A 17,747-nucleotide genomic window follows, 5' to 3' on the forward strand; every position below is an offset into this window, starting at 1 on the left:
AAAAACACGATTTTAACGACGACCATTTTCCTCGCTAAATCGTCGTAAATACGTCTTTACGACGATTTAGCGAGGAAAGGCATATCGTCGTTAAAGTTGGTCGTAAACGGATATTTAATCGCCATTTCGTCGTAAAAGTACGAGGGACCCATTTCGTCGTAAAAGGAAGGTTAAAATTTCGTCGTAAAGAACACGTAGATTTCCACGTAAAGTAGACGCTATAGTTCCACGTAAAAGACACGTATTTTCCTCGTAACAATACACGTAAACTATCCTCGTAAGAGAAAACGTAATTTATACTCGTAAAGTAAACGTAAATAATACACGTAATGTAGACGTAATTTCGTCGTAAAGGAAACGTACAACTTGACACGTAGATTCGTCGTAACGTTTCGTCGTTCTTTACACGTCGATTACTCGTCAATTCCTCGTGAGTTAACGAGGAATTTGCTTCGATTTCTATAAACTAATTTATTTTAAATTTAAAATTTTATATTATAGAAATAATTATTTCAAAAATATTAGAAATATAAATAATAACTAATGCGAAAATATTAAAAATTTGGAATAAATTAAAACCGAAAATATATATAAATAAAAGTTTAGAATTTTAATATTACACAAAAAAAAAAAAAACTAAGTCGGGCCGGGGCGGTGGATCGTTTCCCGGTAGAGGTCTTCACTCCCCTCTGTAGTTCCTCCTCTTGCTGCTGAGTACGAGAAGGCTCGGGAACCGGGTTCCGTCGTCGCATATCCGCCAACAACTCCTCCCATTGGGGATTTCCAGAAGATATAACTTCCAGAAACCCCTCCACTCCACCCATACGAGCTTGGAATGATGGCGCGTAGACTCCAACTCCGCTGCGTCGACGCCAACTGAGTCCGCGTCGAGTGTAACTCCGAACGCAGCTCAGTGACTTCGTCGGCTCGTCTCTGACCATAAGACGATGTCGCTCTTGGGACATCGTTGACGGAACCGATTCCCAACGTACGTCCTTTTTCTTAGGGACGACCTACAAAGAAAAAATAAAGTTTAATGTTAATAATTTAAAAAAATAGATTAAAAGTAGATTAAAAGGTAAAATTTTTACCTCCTCGTAAATCTGATCCACTTCTTGAGTGGATAATACGACCGGTATTCCATCGGGAGATTGCTGGGTCAGCTGGGTTTGGCGGTCTTTCAATCCGAGCAACGACATCGTTGTAGATTTGCTCGGACCTCGGATCCACAAATACCCCCGCCTTGGTCTTGTGGGTCCTCTCGTAAAGCTCTTTAAGAGACGGGAGTTGTTCCCGTCTCTTTGGCCTGAAAATATTTAAAATTTAAAATGTTAGAATCAATATACATATATAAGTACATATTAATTATTAAAATATTTAATATGAAAAAAAATTAGAAATTAATTACCATTTCCAAGCGGACACGGGCATGGGTTTTTGACCCGTACAGTGAAGCATCGGGCCGTTGCCGTGCTCGTCTTTGGTGTTACGAGAGGCGGAGCAGGCGTTGGAGATCGCAATGGATGATGGCAGCTCCCAGTAACGGATGAGACCATCGTAGACATCCTTGGTCAGCTCAGCGGGTTGCCCGTCTTGTAACCCTTGTAGATCCAGTCCTCCTTCCAGTTGCCTACGGTGTCCAACAACCGCTTCTTCGCCTTTGCGGTGAACTCCCTGTTTCACGTCCTCGTGAACCCCGATGGACCACTGGTATCTTTGCTGCATTTTTAAACCCAAAAAATTAATAATTAGTTAAAAAATATTAATGAAATAAAAGTTAATAATAAAAATTAAACATAAAATAATTATTTAAAAACTTACAGCAAACATCTTGAACCACGTGTTTCTAACGTGGTGCGGCGTCTTTTTCCAGTTTGGGTGAGCCTCTGAGAAGTATCCTTTGATGATATCGGATACGCTCGTAGCGACAGAATTGTCGACCCCAAACCTGAAAAAAACAAAGTTAAAGTATAAAAAAAAATATTAATAATTTTAAAAATATTTAAATAAAAAAAAATACGTACCACAGAGTCCCCTCTGGTCGGTCGGGGTCTAAAACCGGTAAACCGGCTCGGCCTGGTTGAGCGAGAAGATCCTCAACCGTGTACCGAGCAAAAGGAGCGGTCGGCGGCACCCGCAACTCCGGATGAATGTATCCGGGTGCAACCGGATCTGGAACCGCCTGAGGTGCAGCAGGTGGGGGTGGTGCACCAGATGGGAGGAACCGGTGGTGGCTGTGACTGAGACTCCGGGACAATCTCCGGGTTGGAGGAACCGGGAGCGGAAGATGATGATCCAGCAGCAGGATCACCACAGAACATCTGACTGTAGTGGGGGTTTTCTTCTGCTTGTTCTTTCTAACCATCTGAAAAAAATTCAGATTGTTAGAAAAACAAGTAGAAGAAATCAAACTAATCAAAATTCTCTACACTAACCACCTAATCAACTATAAACCTATCTAAATTCACTAAACTAAACCACCTAATTCTAGAGAGAGATTAGAGAGAACCTTGGGAGGTGTAGGAGAGGAAATTGGGACGAAATGAAGTGGCTGGTTCTCGCGGGTATATATAAGATTACATAGGGACGTAAAGTCCTCGTAAATTTACGACGAAACAGCAAGGCCCGTGTAATTATTTACGACGATTTTGCAAGGCCCGTCTTTTTAACTTTACGACGAAATTGCAAGGCCCGTGTTTTTTGGTCACGTGGATATTACGACGAAACCGTGGATTTAGCATTTGTTTTTTACATTCCCTAAACCCTAAACCCCAAATTCCTAATTTTTATTATTTTTTTAATCATGAAATTTTAATTATATAGGTTTAATTTATTTTTTAAGTGAATCGAAACCGTATATATATATATTGAGGTTTGGGGTTTAGGGTATAGGGATTTCATAAAAACATGTTAATTCCTCGTAAATAGGCGTGGTTATTACGACGAAAAAAGAAACAATCCTTGCTAATTCCACGTAAGCAAGTTTCGTCGTAAAGACCTCGCTCGCTTACGTGGAATTAGCAAGGATAATTTCTTTTTTCGTCGTAAAGGACACGTTGATTACGAGTTTTTAACGAGGTTATTTTGTAAATCCCTAAACCCCTAACCCTTTACCCTAAATCCCTAAATCCCTAAACCCCTATCCCATTACTAGTAACATCTATATGTGTTAAGTTAATTTAATCAAGAAATTTTAAATATGCATGTTTATTAAGTCTTCTTGAGTGAATTGAGTTTAGCAATGTAAACCTTATATATGATTCACTTATAAGTTAAGGAAGTTTTGGTTAATTTTGGGTTTGATGTTTTAAATTCTTAATTTTTTTAATCATACAATGTTAATTATACAGGTTTATTGTGTCTGCTAAGTGAAAACATATATAGATTGAGGTTTGGGGTTTGGGGTTTAGAGTTTTAGGGATTTAAACACGAAACTCGTTAAATCAACGTAAATTAACGAGGTCTTTACGACGAAACAGCTAAAAGCCTTGTTATTTCCACGTAAGCTGATTTCGTCGTAAACACCACGGACGCTTACGTGGAATTTGCAAGGCCCTTGTTTATTTTTAACGTGTGCTTTACGACGAAATCAGCTTACGTGGATTTTGCAAGGCCCGTGTTTTTCTTTACGAGGAATTAACGTCGATAACCTTAAAATCCCTAAAAATGTAAACCACAAACACCAAACCTCAAACATCCTTTAACTTATAACTCAATCTCAAACACCAAACCCCATACCCTAAACCCCAAATGCATTAATCAAGTCTGAAAATAAATAATATTTTTTAAAAATTACATCATCATTCAGATACATCATCATTCTCTTCAACACTAGAAACATCATCACTTTCATTAAACTCGTCCTCAACAGCATCGTCAGTGGTATCGTCGGGAAGATCTTCATACTCATGATTATGCGGATCAATGAGTAGGATGTCTTCCATTTGTTGTTCAGGTTCTTCGACTTCATTGATGTGTTCTTCTTGCAAAGGTGGTTCTTCTCCACCGATTATTCGTCCACGGGGTGTAACTTTGATAACAGCTAACCAACTTATTCCAGATTCTCGCAACCTCGGGTATGGTAGGAAGCTAACTTGGTCTGCTTGCGAAGCTAATATGAAAGGCTCGAATTTGTTGTACCTCCTTCCACCATTGACAGCAACTACACCGAATTTGTTAAATCGAACACCTCTGTTGACCACGGGGTCGAACCAGTCACATTTGAATATGACGCATTTCAGCTTCAATAACCCAGGGAATTCCACTTCAATAATCTCCTGCAAGATCCCGTAGAAATCGGTTTCGCCTTTCACACAAATTCCATAATTGCTGGTCGCCCGGTGTTTACCATACTCGTACGTATGAAAAGTAAAGCCTCGTGAGAAATACATTGGTGATGTGGTGACCTTTGCAAGTGGACCCTGAACTAATTCGTGAAACCATATGGGATAATCTGGATCCTCATATTCAACCTGCAAAATTAAATTAAAGAGAACATTGAAACAAACGTCTTTCGTTAACACCCGTGGACGAAACAAATATCGGATTGGAGTAAATACCTGACTCTTCAACCATTTAATAAAGTGTCGATCTTTCCTTTTATCTACCTCACTTGTGGATATGCCTGGGATAGCTTCTTGGACTTGACTAACAAATAGGCTGTAAAATGCACATATTTTATTAGTTATATATCATCATTTGAAAATATATTTTTAATTACAATTAGTTTAGAACTTTCCATATATGTTACCTTTCAAAAATAGCGCATAAATGGATCCTCACAATTAAGTAGAATGTAAGTGTGTGCACTATGGGCGTCTTCATCACTCGACCACCAAACCTCTTTCGTTTTCCCACCCATTCGCCCAATCTGGCTAAAGATATCCGGAACACCAGCACTGCATATGTTGGGGCACACACCATCATATCATATCTTCTTGGAGCTCTTTGTCGGGTCCGTACATTAGGTGCAAAGTAGTACGATGTGAAGTGAGATGTTTCTTCCGTCAAACTTCCAGCAATTATAGAACCTTCAACCTTTGCGCGTTTTTTGCCTTTCCCTTCAAATATTTCATGGCCGCTCATACTGATACATCCATCCATAATGTACTGGTCCTCGAAGCAATGCCTCATACGGGAGGTGGACAGCTAAATGCTCCATGACGTCAAAAATGAGGGAGGAAATATCATCTCCAAGTTGCACAATAAGATCGGAATGTTCTCGTGAAGTTGTTCTACGACATCCTCTTTAAGAGTGCGAGTGCTCAAGTCCCTGAAAAATGCTCCAATGGCTTTGTATATTCCAAAAAATTAAGCAAATTATTAGTGCATATTTTTGAAAAATAAATTAAGAAATTAATTAGTGTGAGTAATAATTATTACCTGCAAGTGCTTCATGTACTTTTGTGGGAAGTAGCTCCGCAAATGCAAAGGGAAGTAGTCTTTGCATAAAGACATGACAATCATGACTCTTCATCCCGGAGAACTTTTGGCCTTTTCAACACATCTAGAGAGGTTTGAAACATACCCATCAGGAAACTTCACTGCTGATGCAACCCAGTTGAACAAGACCGACTTTGTTCTGAAGACAATCTGAATACCGGTACAGGAACTTGTCCATTGCTTTTTATATGTAACTCGGGTCTTGAGCAAATATCAGGCAAGTCCAACCTCGATTTTTGATTGTCTTTTGTCTTCCCTGGAACATTCAATATTGTATTCATGATGTTCTCAAAAAAAAATTCTTCTCATAATGCATCACATCTAGGTTGTGGCGCAAAAGAAGATCTTTCCAATACGGCAACTCCCAAAATATACTCTTCTTGTGCCAGTTGTGCTGAACTCCATAATAATCAGGCATATTACCGGGAACATGCCAATTACCACCACAACGAACTGTTTCTTGAGCTCCGTAGTAATCGATTTGCTGTTCAATTTGTTCTCCAGTTAAATACGGAGGAGGAGTGTCTCTCACAACCTTTTCTGCCTAAACAATTTCCTGTTTCTTCGATAAGGATGATTAATGGGAAGAAATCGCCGGTGACAATCGAACCAACTTGTCTTCCTACCGTTCTTCAGCTGAAATGCATCTGTCGTTCCATTACAATATGGACAAGATAATCTCCCATGTGTAGTCCACCCAGACAACATCCCATAAGCAGGAAAGTCACTTATGGTCCACAAAAGCATCGCTCGCATCGTAAAATTTGTCTTCGTTGAGCAGTCGTACGTCCTCACCCCTGTTGCCCACAAATCTTTCAACTCTTTTATCAGTGGCTGTAGAAAGACATCCAGAGACCTTTTTGGATGGTTCGGACCAGGTATTAATATGGTCAAGAACAGAAACTCCCGTTGCATGCACATATCTGGAGGCAGGTTGTATGGCGTCATAAAGACTGGCCACAATGAATATTGTCTCCCTGACATACCGAAGGGACTAAATCCGTCCGTGCATAATCCCATATACACATTTCGGCTATTGCTAGCGAATTGTGGATATATTTTGTTAAAATGTTTCCAAGCTCTTGCATCTGATGGATGAGTCATCTCACCATCCGTCTGAGTATGCTCGGCATGCCATCTCATTTTTCCAGCAGTCTCCTCAGATTGGTACAATCTTTTCAATCTGTCGGTAATTGGTAGGTACCACATCCTTTGGTACGGTACCCTATTACGTCCTCGTCCTTGCGGTTTGAATCGTGGCTTCTTGCAGAATCGACACTCTTCTAACTTCTCATCATCTCCCCAGTAGAGCATGCAGTTGTCGATGCAAACGTCTATCATCTCAGAAGGCAACCCCAGACTATAAACTAGTTTCTGAATCTCATAATAAGAATCAGCAGAGACATTGTCTTCCGGCAAATACTCTTTAAACAAGTCTGTCCATGCATTCATGCAACTTTCAGGTAGATTATGATCAGTTTTAATACTCATCATTCTAGCAGCCAACGACAATTTAGAGAGACCTTCTCTACAACCACTGTAAAGTGGCTGATTCGCAGCATCTAACATTTCATAAAACTTTTTTGCATCTATGTTAGGTTCTTCAACTTCATCATCATCATGAGCAACAAATGCATCAGCTACCATATCATGAACCCTATCATAATTATCTACCATCTGCTCCTCCTGATGGTATCTATGTTGATTATGCAAATGATCAACCGGTTCATTCTGAAAATTGCTATTACTACTACTAGCTTCATTCTCATAATTATAACCTTCTCCATGTTGAAACCAGATATTGTAATTTGGCATGAAACCTCTATTTATTAAATGCTTCCAAACATTTTCACGAGTTGCCAGTTTTGAATTGTTGCATTTTCGACAAGGACAAAACATCTTACCGCTTTCTTGGGCGAGCGGTGTAGAATCTGCTTGATGCATAAATGTCTCTAGTCCTTCCAGATACTCTTTCGTCACTCTCCCGTTAGCATCTCTATGCGTGTACATCCATCTCCGCAACTCTAAATAATTTCCATCACCAGACATTTTTTTTTTCACGTTTTTAGATTTTTTTTCTTTTGCATGTGGTGTGTTTCAAATGTTCCTCAAATGACATATTTATAGGAAAATTCGAAATTGGTAGGTGAGATTTTACTACGAATTAACGACGAAATATGGGTAGTTAGACAAGATAAAAAACGTGTGTCACCTAAAATTAGGTAACACTCGCAAAAACCACGTAAATATTTTCCTCGTTAATTACACGTTAATTATTACGTGTTCATTACGACGAAATGCTGTTTCCTCGTAAAAACGACGTTCCTTTACGTTTGGTTTACGACGAAACTCTTTCGTCGTTAATTAACGACGAAATAACGTGTTTATTGTCTTTTCACGTAACTTCCTCGTAAAGGCCTCGTAATTTTACGAGGAAATTATTTCGTCGCTAACTTTCGTCGCTAAGCCCGTGTTTTCTTGTAGTGATTTGGCCGCGCTTTCCGACTCCTCGGAACCCTAGATGGCGACGGCAACAGAAACAAAAAGAAGAGGCTATTCGCCACCACAAGCCCTAACCCTGGGGCCGGACAACCAACCGACATAGCAAACCTCGTAAAATGACACCGTTCATACAACTGATGGTTCAGACTCTCTCACCAGCCACCAGATCACCGACCTCCGACTCTTCTTGAAGGACATCCACTCCAAGATATACCACGTCACAACGTCAGCCCCGGAGATCGAACGTGTTCTTGCCGCCACCCAGAGGAACCCTTTTACCAAGCGGATAACTGACAAACTCCGTATCGCACTATACGATGGTGATTTAGACCCTGCCGATCACATGACTGCTTTTAACATATTCATGGGTTTCACCACTTCTCCGAAGAGGAAAAAGACGCAAGATTCTCAACTCTTTGTCGAGAGTCTCTCTGGACCACCTCTGACTTAGTTCTCTCAACTGGTAAAAGGATCGATCGATAGCTTTCATGATCTAAGCGCACATTTCCTCAAACATTACATCATGTTTACTCGGCAAGGCTTGTCTTCTGCCGACCTGTGGAAGCTATCCCAGTCTTCCACCGAGAGCCTCCATGACATTATGGTGAGATTTAAGCAAATACTCTCCAGGGTTCACGTCCCAGATCACACAGCCATCGAGGTTTTGATAAACTCACTTTGGATTCGTTTCAAATTCCGGGAACACCTCTATGCATATCCGACGATTTTCCTGCAAGACGCTTTATAATTTGTATGCATCCTTGATATTTTTGTAGCTAAATCATGGTGTGTGTATCATTTATATTGAAACGATTTATATATTACCTATATATATACTCTCTCCGTTTCATAAAGAATATCACTTTGATATTTTCATACAAAAATGATTAAAATACATTTAAATTATTATTAATCATACATATTCAACTAATAGTATTTCAGATAAATTAAATTATTTATAAAATCAATGTATTTATAATTAATATTAAATTGAATATTACATTGAAATTCTAAAATGATATTTTTGTAATAAAAAAATCTTAAAATGATGCTTAATATGAAAAGAGAGTATATTAATCCGTTCATTTTTAATGACTCTCATTAGTCAAGGAACACAAATCTCTCTCTCTCTCTTCTCTCTCTCTTCTCTCTCTCTCTCTCTCTCTCTCTCTCTCTCCTCTCTCTCTCTCCTCTCTCTCTCTCTCTCTCTCTCTCTCTCTCTCTCTCTCTCTCTCTCTCTCTCTCTCTCTCTCTCTCTCTCTCTCTCTCTCTCTCTCTCTCTCTCTCTCTCCAGTTGGAATTGCCCTATATCAGATGCTTAATTAGCCAATACATGACAAAGGGTTCAAGTCAAGTCATTTAGACAGATAAAATCACATTCGGGATACAATTTTTCTGAAATTAGTTTGAAGTAAACTCGGGACATCTTACATCGGTTCTAAGAATACCAAAACCGAATATATTTCATGATATTCGGTTTGGTTCTACTTAAACCCAGAAGTTATTTAGTTTATAAATTTAAGTAGTGAAAATAAGACACCAATATTTTTGGCAAAAAAAAAAATAATAACAAACCAAGGTGGTCTTCAACGTCTACTCTCAGTGAGCCGAGGCATCCAGTGCGGCAACGTTGTATTCCCCGAGCGAACTACGATTCCGGCATCTTCTTCTCCAACTTCATTCCTTTGAGATGTGTCCCTATAAGCCATACATAAACGATACACATTATACACGTGGCTACACAAATATCAAGGATATACAAATTATAATTTTGTGGTGTTGATGTACATTACTTAATATTATTATTATCAGCATTATAACTAGTAGTTTCATATATGCATTGCTAAGTGAAATCTATATATAGAAAGTTGAGACTTTATACCCGATAGACAAGGGAGGGTGGGGAGACATAGGTTCTGGCAACAGGTGCGGTGTCTCACATGGTGGTGTTGAGGCTAACCCTTGGCTGAGGTTTTGCGGCTCAATGTCTTCACTTTGATCAACCTGCAAAATTCAATATTCGTATAACTAGTTAATATTTTTCGTTAGGGAATTATTTTAACATCCAAACATAAATTAAATATACGTAATCTGAAAATTTTAGACTAATCTCTGAAACTTAATTAAAGGTTTTGTCATCCGTTTCACCTTCTTTATTAGCTGTTTCTTCAGTTCTTTAAGTTCCTTTTCCTATGCCAACAAAAAATCCCATATTTGTTACTTCAATTCAGAAAATGAAGTATTCTAGACCGAAAATATAAATTTATTATTTGCCAAAAAAAAAAAAGAAGAACAGCAATCTTCAAGATCACATATATACTCCAAGTATTATGATTTGTACAACCCCAATAGCAAAAAAGACCGGTAGGTACCTCAAAGATGTTTACAAGGTACAAGACCATTAATATATGACCATAACAAAGAGTAATTATCTCTAAACCAGTATATTACCTTTTTCTGGAGCTGTGCTAACGATTCTACCATGAGCTGGTTCTGTTTTCCCATACCAAAACAAAAGTTACATGATTAGATGTAGTATATCCATATATATGTGTAAATATATGCATACATACACTGAACAAGATTAGACAAAAACACTTTCGTACAAATGATCTATGCATAGATCATAGGTGTACAAAATGTAAGATAATGCTTGTATAAAGACAAATAACCTTTCTAGAGCGAGTTCTCCTGAGGGAAGTATCAAGTTGCATCTCCAGACCCTGAAGCTCTCTGATACTTAGAGCATCTACCTCTTCTCCTTTTAAGTGCCTTGTTATATGAAACAAAAAGTAAAAATGAAGATGCAATTTATTATATTGTTTAAATTTAGAATGTGTGTATTTATGTATGGATGATCTTTTGGTAATAAGTTTCTAACCTTAAGCTTGTTTGCATAGCATCAATCATCCTCAAGAGCTTCGAACATTCGGTTGAACACTCACCCTACAAACAATAAGAAGAAGTAGTAGAAAACAAAAGTTAGCCAAATTTAGGATAGTACAATGAATCATATCTAATAGATATTTATTTAGTCATGTGCTCAAGAACCTGTGTATCCAAATTTGGTGTAGGAATATCTTGACCGGCGAATGAACACCTCTCATATCGAACAAGAATTCTCTCCATGCTAAACATCATTCAATAAAACTTGAATGACTACTCAATGTAAAACTACCATCATACAGCATGTTTAACATAATGAATATATATTTTAAAGTTGGTATACTTTTTTTCTTTCTTATGTATTTTGGAAAGATAAACAAAAACATTTCAAGATTTATATGCATGTAATGTTTTATTTACAATTGAGAGCATTGATCTACATTTCCATTCATTTTGAACACTATATCAATGGATTTAGTACATGATATTTGGATTTCGATTTTAAGCCCCCGGATAGTTTCAAGAGAGGACGTGCCCTTGAGTAAATCAGTTGAACCGAGGATAAGTGACCACCAAGTAGCTCACACACAGAGTTTACACAGTGAAATCAAACTTAAGATAGAAAGAAGTTTAGTTACGCCCTTCTTTATATCCAGTACAATTGAGCCACCACAGGCGGGGAATCAGACATTATTTACAGTAATCCTTAGACTAAAATGATTATTAGATCAAAAATTTTAAAATTTTAGACTTATACTACTTAAATCTCACAAGCTAGAAAGTATATGGGTGTGTATATATTTTCATGTGAAGATCGAGGTTAGTTCTAGGTTTGACCAAGAAAAGAACAGAGCAAGGCACAGAGCTCCATGACAAAGGCTTGCCATGCTTTCTATAACATTTTACGGTATATCTTACTTCCTGTTTACTATTATTACAATCATGACTGAAAGCTCACTCCTATTTATAGTAGATTTGGTTTCTCTCTTTAGTAATTTTGTGTACATTTAGTTATTTTCAATACGAATCATCCCTAAAAAGATGATTATTTGCACTAAGACTTTTACGATGTGTTCTTCTTATATAATATTAGGGCTAATTACTTCTTTCTCCGTTTCATTAGTACTAATTAATGATGGTGTTTATCAAAAGATGAGAGCTATTGTAATTTACATGAACCTAGGACATTGGGATACTTTGAACGGTGTCATCATAATATGTCTCCTAGTATTAGTTTTTAATGTTAACTTTTATATCATATTCGAAATTACAATAGAAATAAGGAATTATCCATCCTAATTATTACAGCATAACTTACAAATAATAAAAGCTAAAACAAACAATTTTCTTTCTAATTTGATCTTCTATGTAAGATCTCCATAACGATTGCAATTGCCTTTTTAGTTAAATTTTGTTCATTTATAATTGAATTCTCAGATAAAATTACGAGTACAAATTTCAATTCTGCTATGTTGTATGTACCAAAATTTGTTTGTTAAAACTAATCGGACTTATTTTGTATGAAAGATATTTGAATTCGAGTTACTAAAATAAATAAAACAAACTTTAATCTAACACAGGTTACCAAAAATAACTTGATACTAACATGAGTAATAGCCAAAAGTAATCTACCTTTGAACATTATAAGATCTACTCACTGGTTCAAACCCTACATGTCACGGAATAAGAAAAACAAATATTTGTAGACTTTGTAACAAATTTAATTTTTCTCTTCAGCCATTTTCCTATAAAATCGCCATTTTTGTAAGCTTGAAGAAAAAATACACACGTACATTAAAAGAAAGATATCTAATTATGTTTCATGGTACTGTATATGCATTAATTCAACTTATTTTGGTAATTTACAGTTAGCACATTCTCAACAATCTCTGTTATGAAAGCCTATGTTACAACAATCGCTGTTATGTCTCACAGTTATGGTTTGATCACATAATTATCTCTATTCACTTATGTTAATTTGATTGATGTAGGACATATAATATTTCATTTTTATTTTCTTCTCTAACTTAGAGATGCAAGAACTAATTAAGCAGATATGTATGAACTAATTAAGCATGTGTATTAATCTCTCTCGTACACATGATACATGGCTGTAAAATCATTAATTTGATCAAAATATCTCACCCAATTTCACATCAATTCATGAAAATATTAGCTCATATATATGTAGGTAGATACGGATAGATATGAGATCTTTTTGTTCTTAAAGTAAATTAATTAACAGTTCAGGAAGAAACTCAAACCTGGAGCCAGCAGAGTACTCAAAGAGCTTGCCTTTTGGAGTAAAGACAATCAAAGCAACATCAGCATCACATAACACTGAGATCTCTTGAGCTTTCTTCACCAAACCTGTTCTTCGCTTTGAAAAGGTCACTTGTCTCCTTATCTTGTTCTCGATCCGCCGTAGCTGAACCCTTCCCCTTCCCATTTCTTCAAATTTTTCTCAAAAACCAATGAGAAAGCTACAAGAAGACCTTAGAACCTTCACCAGGAGAAGACTAAGAAGAAGAACCCTAGATTCTCTCTTAAAAGAAAAAAAGTAGAGTAAGATGAGGATACGAAAAGATTTTGATGTAAGTTTCTATTTGTGTAAACTTGGTTTATATAAATAGGTTCGACACACAATGGCATATGGAGGAAAAAGAGAAAGTATCAAATGATACAATTAGGGAAAGTGAAAGAAGAAAACTAGGGTTTATGTCAATGTGACGGAAATAGGCTTCAATTATTATCATTACTATATCAGTTAATGAAGTAATTAATTAACTTATATTGATGGGTTTTAAAACACTTAAATGGAATTAAAAAGGACCTAGGAGAATATATAGGTTAGGTCTGGGCATTCGGATTACCGGTTCGGATTCAGGTCGGGTTTTTTCGGATTTCAAATATTTCGGAACTAGAGAAAATGGTATCGATCGGATAATTTAAAAAATTCCGGTTTGGATACAGTTTGGTACTTGTCGGATCCAGTTCAGATCCGGTTACATCCGAAGTAACCGTAGAAAAGTGGTTCCGATTCGGGTCTAACTGTATTTATCTAAACATATCCGAAATGGGTATTTTTTACCCAACTTATCCGAATAAGCAAATCAATTATAAGAGAATAAGAACTATAAATACTATACCACTAAAACTAAATAAAAGTAGACTTGAATTAACTCACAAAAAAATAAAAACAGCCGTGAACAAACTAAAACTTACCTATGTTAAATGAGTCGATGAACTAAGAATCAGATATTTTCAGATAGTTGTTCAGATTTCGGGTAATACCCGATCCGACCTAATACCCGAAATATAAATGAAAGCATACCCAATCGGATATTTCACTATATTCGGATCCGACCAAAACTCAATTTTTTGGATTGGTACCGATTAGGATTTTCGGATCCGGAAAATATGTGCAGGCCTAATATAGGTTTTTTTGCCTTCTAAAGAGATTTCCATTTAAACAAAGTAATACATACAACTACATGACCATTACAGATGCTTGGCCCTCCTTCAAGTTTAGAGTGATCGAAATCAGATATTTACTTAATGATTTTTTGACTTGGCAGATTGCTCTTGAACCCTTTGAATCAAATAAGGGAGTCCGTATTATAGCTTCTAGTGCAATTCTTGATGTTAGATTCCAGTCTTATGTGGCTAGAGGATACCCAAGATGGCTGTCTCATATTTTTGGTTTTGACCAGGTCCCTTAGTAGGTGTGTTGTTGTTGTTGTGGGATCTGTAATGGTCATGTACTTGTATGTATTACTTTGCCTAATATAGGTTCTTGCCTAAATCCTGTAGTGAAAATAATAATAAAATAAAAATAAATGGAAGACAAAAGAAGATATAGATGAAAGATCAACTAATAATTTACACATATTTTGTTCACGATAGTTCACGTTAATCATATTGCGATTTAGATTTTATAAATAAAATAGAAGTTTGTGAATGACTAAACATTTTTGGCCGGTTACACTTCTTAAAAAGAGAATAACCTCCTTTTATAGTAAAATTACAAACGACTATATCCCAAATCTAAAACAAAATCAAGGACTAAGAAAGCTGTTATTAAAAACGTACAATTTTAATAATTTATCGTGAGTTCATGTACTACAGATAATTGGATTGATATGAAGGTATTATAGAAGATGTCATCATTTAAAATAATAGAGAACATGGTAGCACTAAAAATTGTGATATATATATATATATATATATATATATATATATATATATATATTATTGATTATTATTCTATAATAATTAATAAGAAAATATAGAAAGTCTCCAATAATTATGCCAGACATCAAACAAAATACAAACAGATATGCTACTCTACAAATTGCATAATATTTACAATTACACTTTTAAACGTAAGAAAAGAAAAATCTTAAGGATTCCTCAAGTTGTTCAAATTCACAACAAAAAATATCTAATGTTTCAAATTTGAAAACCAAAAACAAAATAAAAAAATACAACTAGGATATATAAGAAAAGCCTTATTGATACATACCCACATTAGGAAGTGATTAGTTGTAACTGTAGATGTTTTGTATAAGTCTACAGTTATATATGTCAACCAATTAAATTTTATTTTCTTTAAAAAACTTACAGGAAAAAATGATTTACAAAGTTCCTACAAAAAAGAACTAGAGCAAATAAATCTATAGCTTAAAGATTTAAATCATTTCTTTTCGTATTCAGGCAATAGCAGTGAGACTTATTACAAGTGAATCTCTAAAGATTTATCTCTACCAACTTTACATCCCCTCTCTTTCTTTACATTTATTTTTAATATTCATTTATTTTAATTATTAAGAGATTTTGGTAGAGACTCCAATTGATAATACTCTAATAGCATCTATAACGCATTTTTATATTTTTATATTTTTATAATAGCGGCTAGTAACTACTCCATTCATTTTTATGAAAATAAATATTTTTTTATATTTAAAAACATTTTTCTATTTTTATTCTAAATATAGAGACATGCCATATTTTTTTAAAAAAATATTAAAATGATTTCATTTTATTGTAAACCTATTCTATTTAATTTGGAGAAAATAGCAAAATATATTAGAAATAGTATAAGCCCTCGATGTTAGTATCATATCAATAACGAAATTTGTCGTTCTACATTAAAACCCGATGACTTAATTTTAGCATTTTCGAAATATAAAATTAGTTTAATTAATATTTTTCCATACCTAGCTAATATGTTTATATCAAAAAGCAAGAAAAAAATAATGAACTCCTCCTCCACTAATGTTGACGTAATTTTCCACCAACGCAAGAAAGACATCGCCCACCATGAGTATATATAGGTACATGGTACTCAAGAAGCACTCTACGTCTTTAGCCACGATGGAAAACTCATAAGATGTTTAGATCTGGGATCTCGATCGCTTCTTAATATTTATAAGAAGATGCTCGATTAGAACAGTTGAACATGATATTGCAAAAACTTTGCAATGTTGATGTCAAAGTTAAAGGTGAAGATGTCACTTTGATTCTTCTAGTGATATCTCTACATCTGTCTGTTGAGAACTTTGTGCAATTATTTATACTTAGACAAAATATTTATAATGTAATTAGATTAGTTGTTAGTAGTGTTAAAGGACATGGAAACGATAAATAGATACTAAAAAAACGTTTCTTCCCGAAGAGTATTTAAACTAGCAAGATGATGTTACTACAAAAGAAGATATCATGAATGCCCTATTTTTTACCCCAAAAAAGAAAGAAAGAAATGAATGCCCTAAGATGTATATAACTTCTCAGTATCATTCAAATGATGTTTAATAGAAGAATTTTCCTTTCAAATAAAGTTTAACTTTTCTGATTTGATTGAAAAATTAATATTGATATAATAAATACTTTTTTATGTTTTAAAGAGTATTATTTTGACATTTACTTGTTACAAAAAGAATATCATGCTAGAATTTTAATACAAATTATATTTACTTTTCACAGCTATTAATTACAAATTGTATTAATTTTATAAATAATTCTATTTATCTTAAAAACAATTAATTTAATATATAATTGATAATAACATAAATACATTTTAATCATTTTTAATATGTGTGAAAATTGTGAAAGTGACATTCTTTGTAAAATTGAAGAAGTAATGTTTTATCAACAAAGCAAAAAAAAAATCCATTTTTCTTCAGTTAATTTATTATATATAAAAATAAAATAAATAAGAAATGATGTTTTAGCCAAAATATAATTTTAAATTTTGGTACAAAAACTTTAAACATTCTTAAAATGAAATAAATGCACATATTCGAATCCGAATACTAAAATTATGGATACATATCCGGATCCGGATGCACCAAATATCCTAGATATCCGGATGCACCAAATATCCTAGATATCCGGATCCGTCTGATGCTTAATATGTGTACAACTTAGATATCATCTATAAAAGAGAGTATTCTAATTTTTCCTTTTGATTAATTTTATCACATACTTTATTTGTTTTATACATAATGTCACTTTGATATTTTTCCTACAGATTAAAAAAATGATTAAAATAGATTTATGTTCTTAATAATTGTAGATATTTAGCCAATATGATTAAAATACATTTATATTCTTATTAGTTACATTTTATAAATAATATTAAACTTAAAATAAGTATAAATTGTACTAAAATTCTTAAATAAAATTATTTGTATATAAAAAAAATGTTAAAATGACACAAATAAAGTATCATTAAATATAATTTTTTGTTGGAATAATTAAGAAATAGGTTTAAGAAAGTAACTTAGCTTAGAAACAAATTAATCTTGTGTTCGTGAGTTATCCAAGAATATCCAGCACCATTCATGTAATTATTTACTTTTAATTTTTTTTGTAAATATTTACTTTTTAATTTACCTTTCTGTAATCTGAAGTCT

The 17,747-nt window shown here is 34.7% G+C and overlaps 2 protein-coding genes across 2 annotated transcripts; both read right to left on the reverse strand.

Moving 5' to 3' along the window:
* Positions 1 to 3,751: 3,751 nt before the first annotated feature.
* On the reverse strand, positions 3,752 to 4,661 carry LOC130496016 (uncharacterized). The gene is made up of 2 exons (XM_056987747.1): positions 4,560 to 4,661; positions 3,752 to 4,472 (listed from the first exon to the last, which is right to left on the reverse strand). Exon 2 carries the CDS (start codon positions 4,389 to 4,391, stop codon positions 3,801 to 3,803), a length of 591 nt encoding a protein of 196 aa, XP_056843727.1. The 5' UTR covers positions 4,392 to 4,472; positions 4,560 to 4,661; the 3' UTR covers positions 3,752 to 3,800.
* A 4,668-nt stretch (positions 4,662 to 9,329) lies between these two features.
* On the reverse strand, positions 9,330 to 13,359 carry LOC130496172 (truncated transcription factor CAULIFLOWER A-like). The gene is made up of 8 exons (XM_056988023.1): positions 13,095 to 13,359; positions 10,996 to 11,074; positions 10,826 to 10,890; positions 10,617 to 10,716; positions 10,396 to 10,437; positions 10,064 to 10,134; positions 9,827 to 9,937; positions 9,330 to 9,642 (listed from the first exon to the last, which is right to left on the reverse strand). Exons 1-8 carry the CDS (start codon positions 13,277 to 13,279, stop codon positions 9,531 to 9,533), a joined length of 765 nt encoding a protein of 254 aa, XP_056844003.1. The 5' UTR covers positions 13,280 to 13,359; the 3' UTR covers positions 9,330 to 9,530.
* Between the last annotated feature and the right edge of the window lie 4,388 nt (positions 13,360 to 17,747).

The sequence above is a fragment of the Raphanus sativus genome, chromosome 6, assembly GCF_000801105.2.
Source record: "Raphanus sativus cultivar WK10039 chromosome 6, ASM80110v3, whole genome shotgun sequence".
Classification (NCBI taxonomy): Eukaryota; Viridiplantae; Streptophyta; class Magnoliopsida; order Brassicales; family Brassicaceae; genus Raphanus; species Raphanus sativus.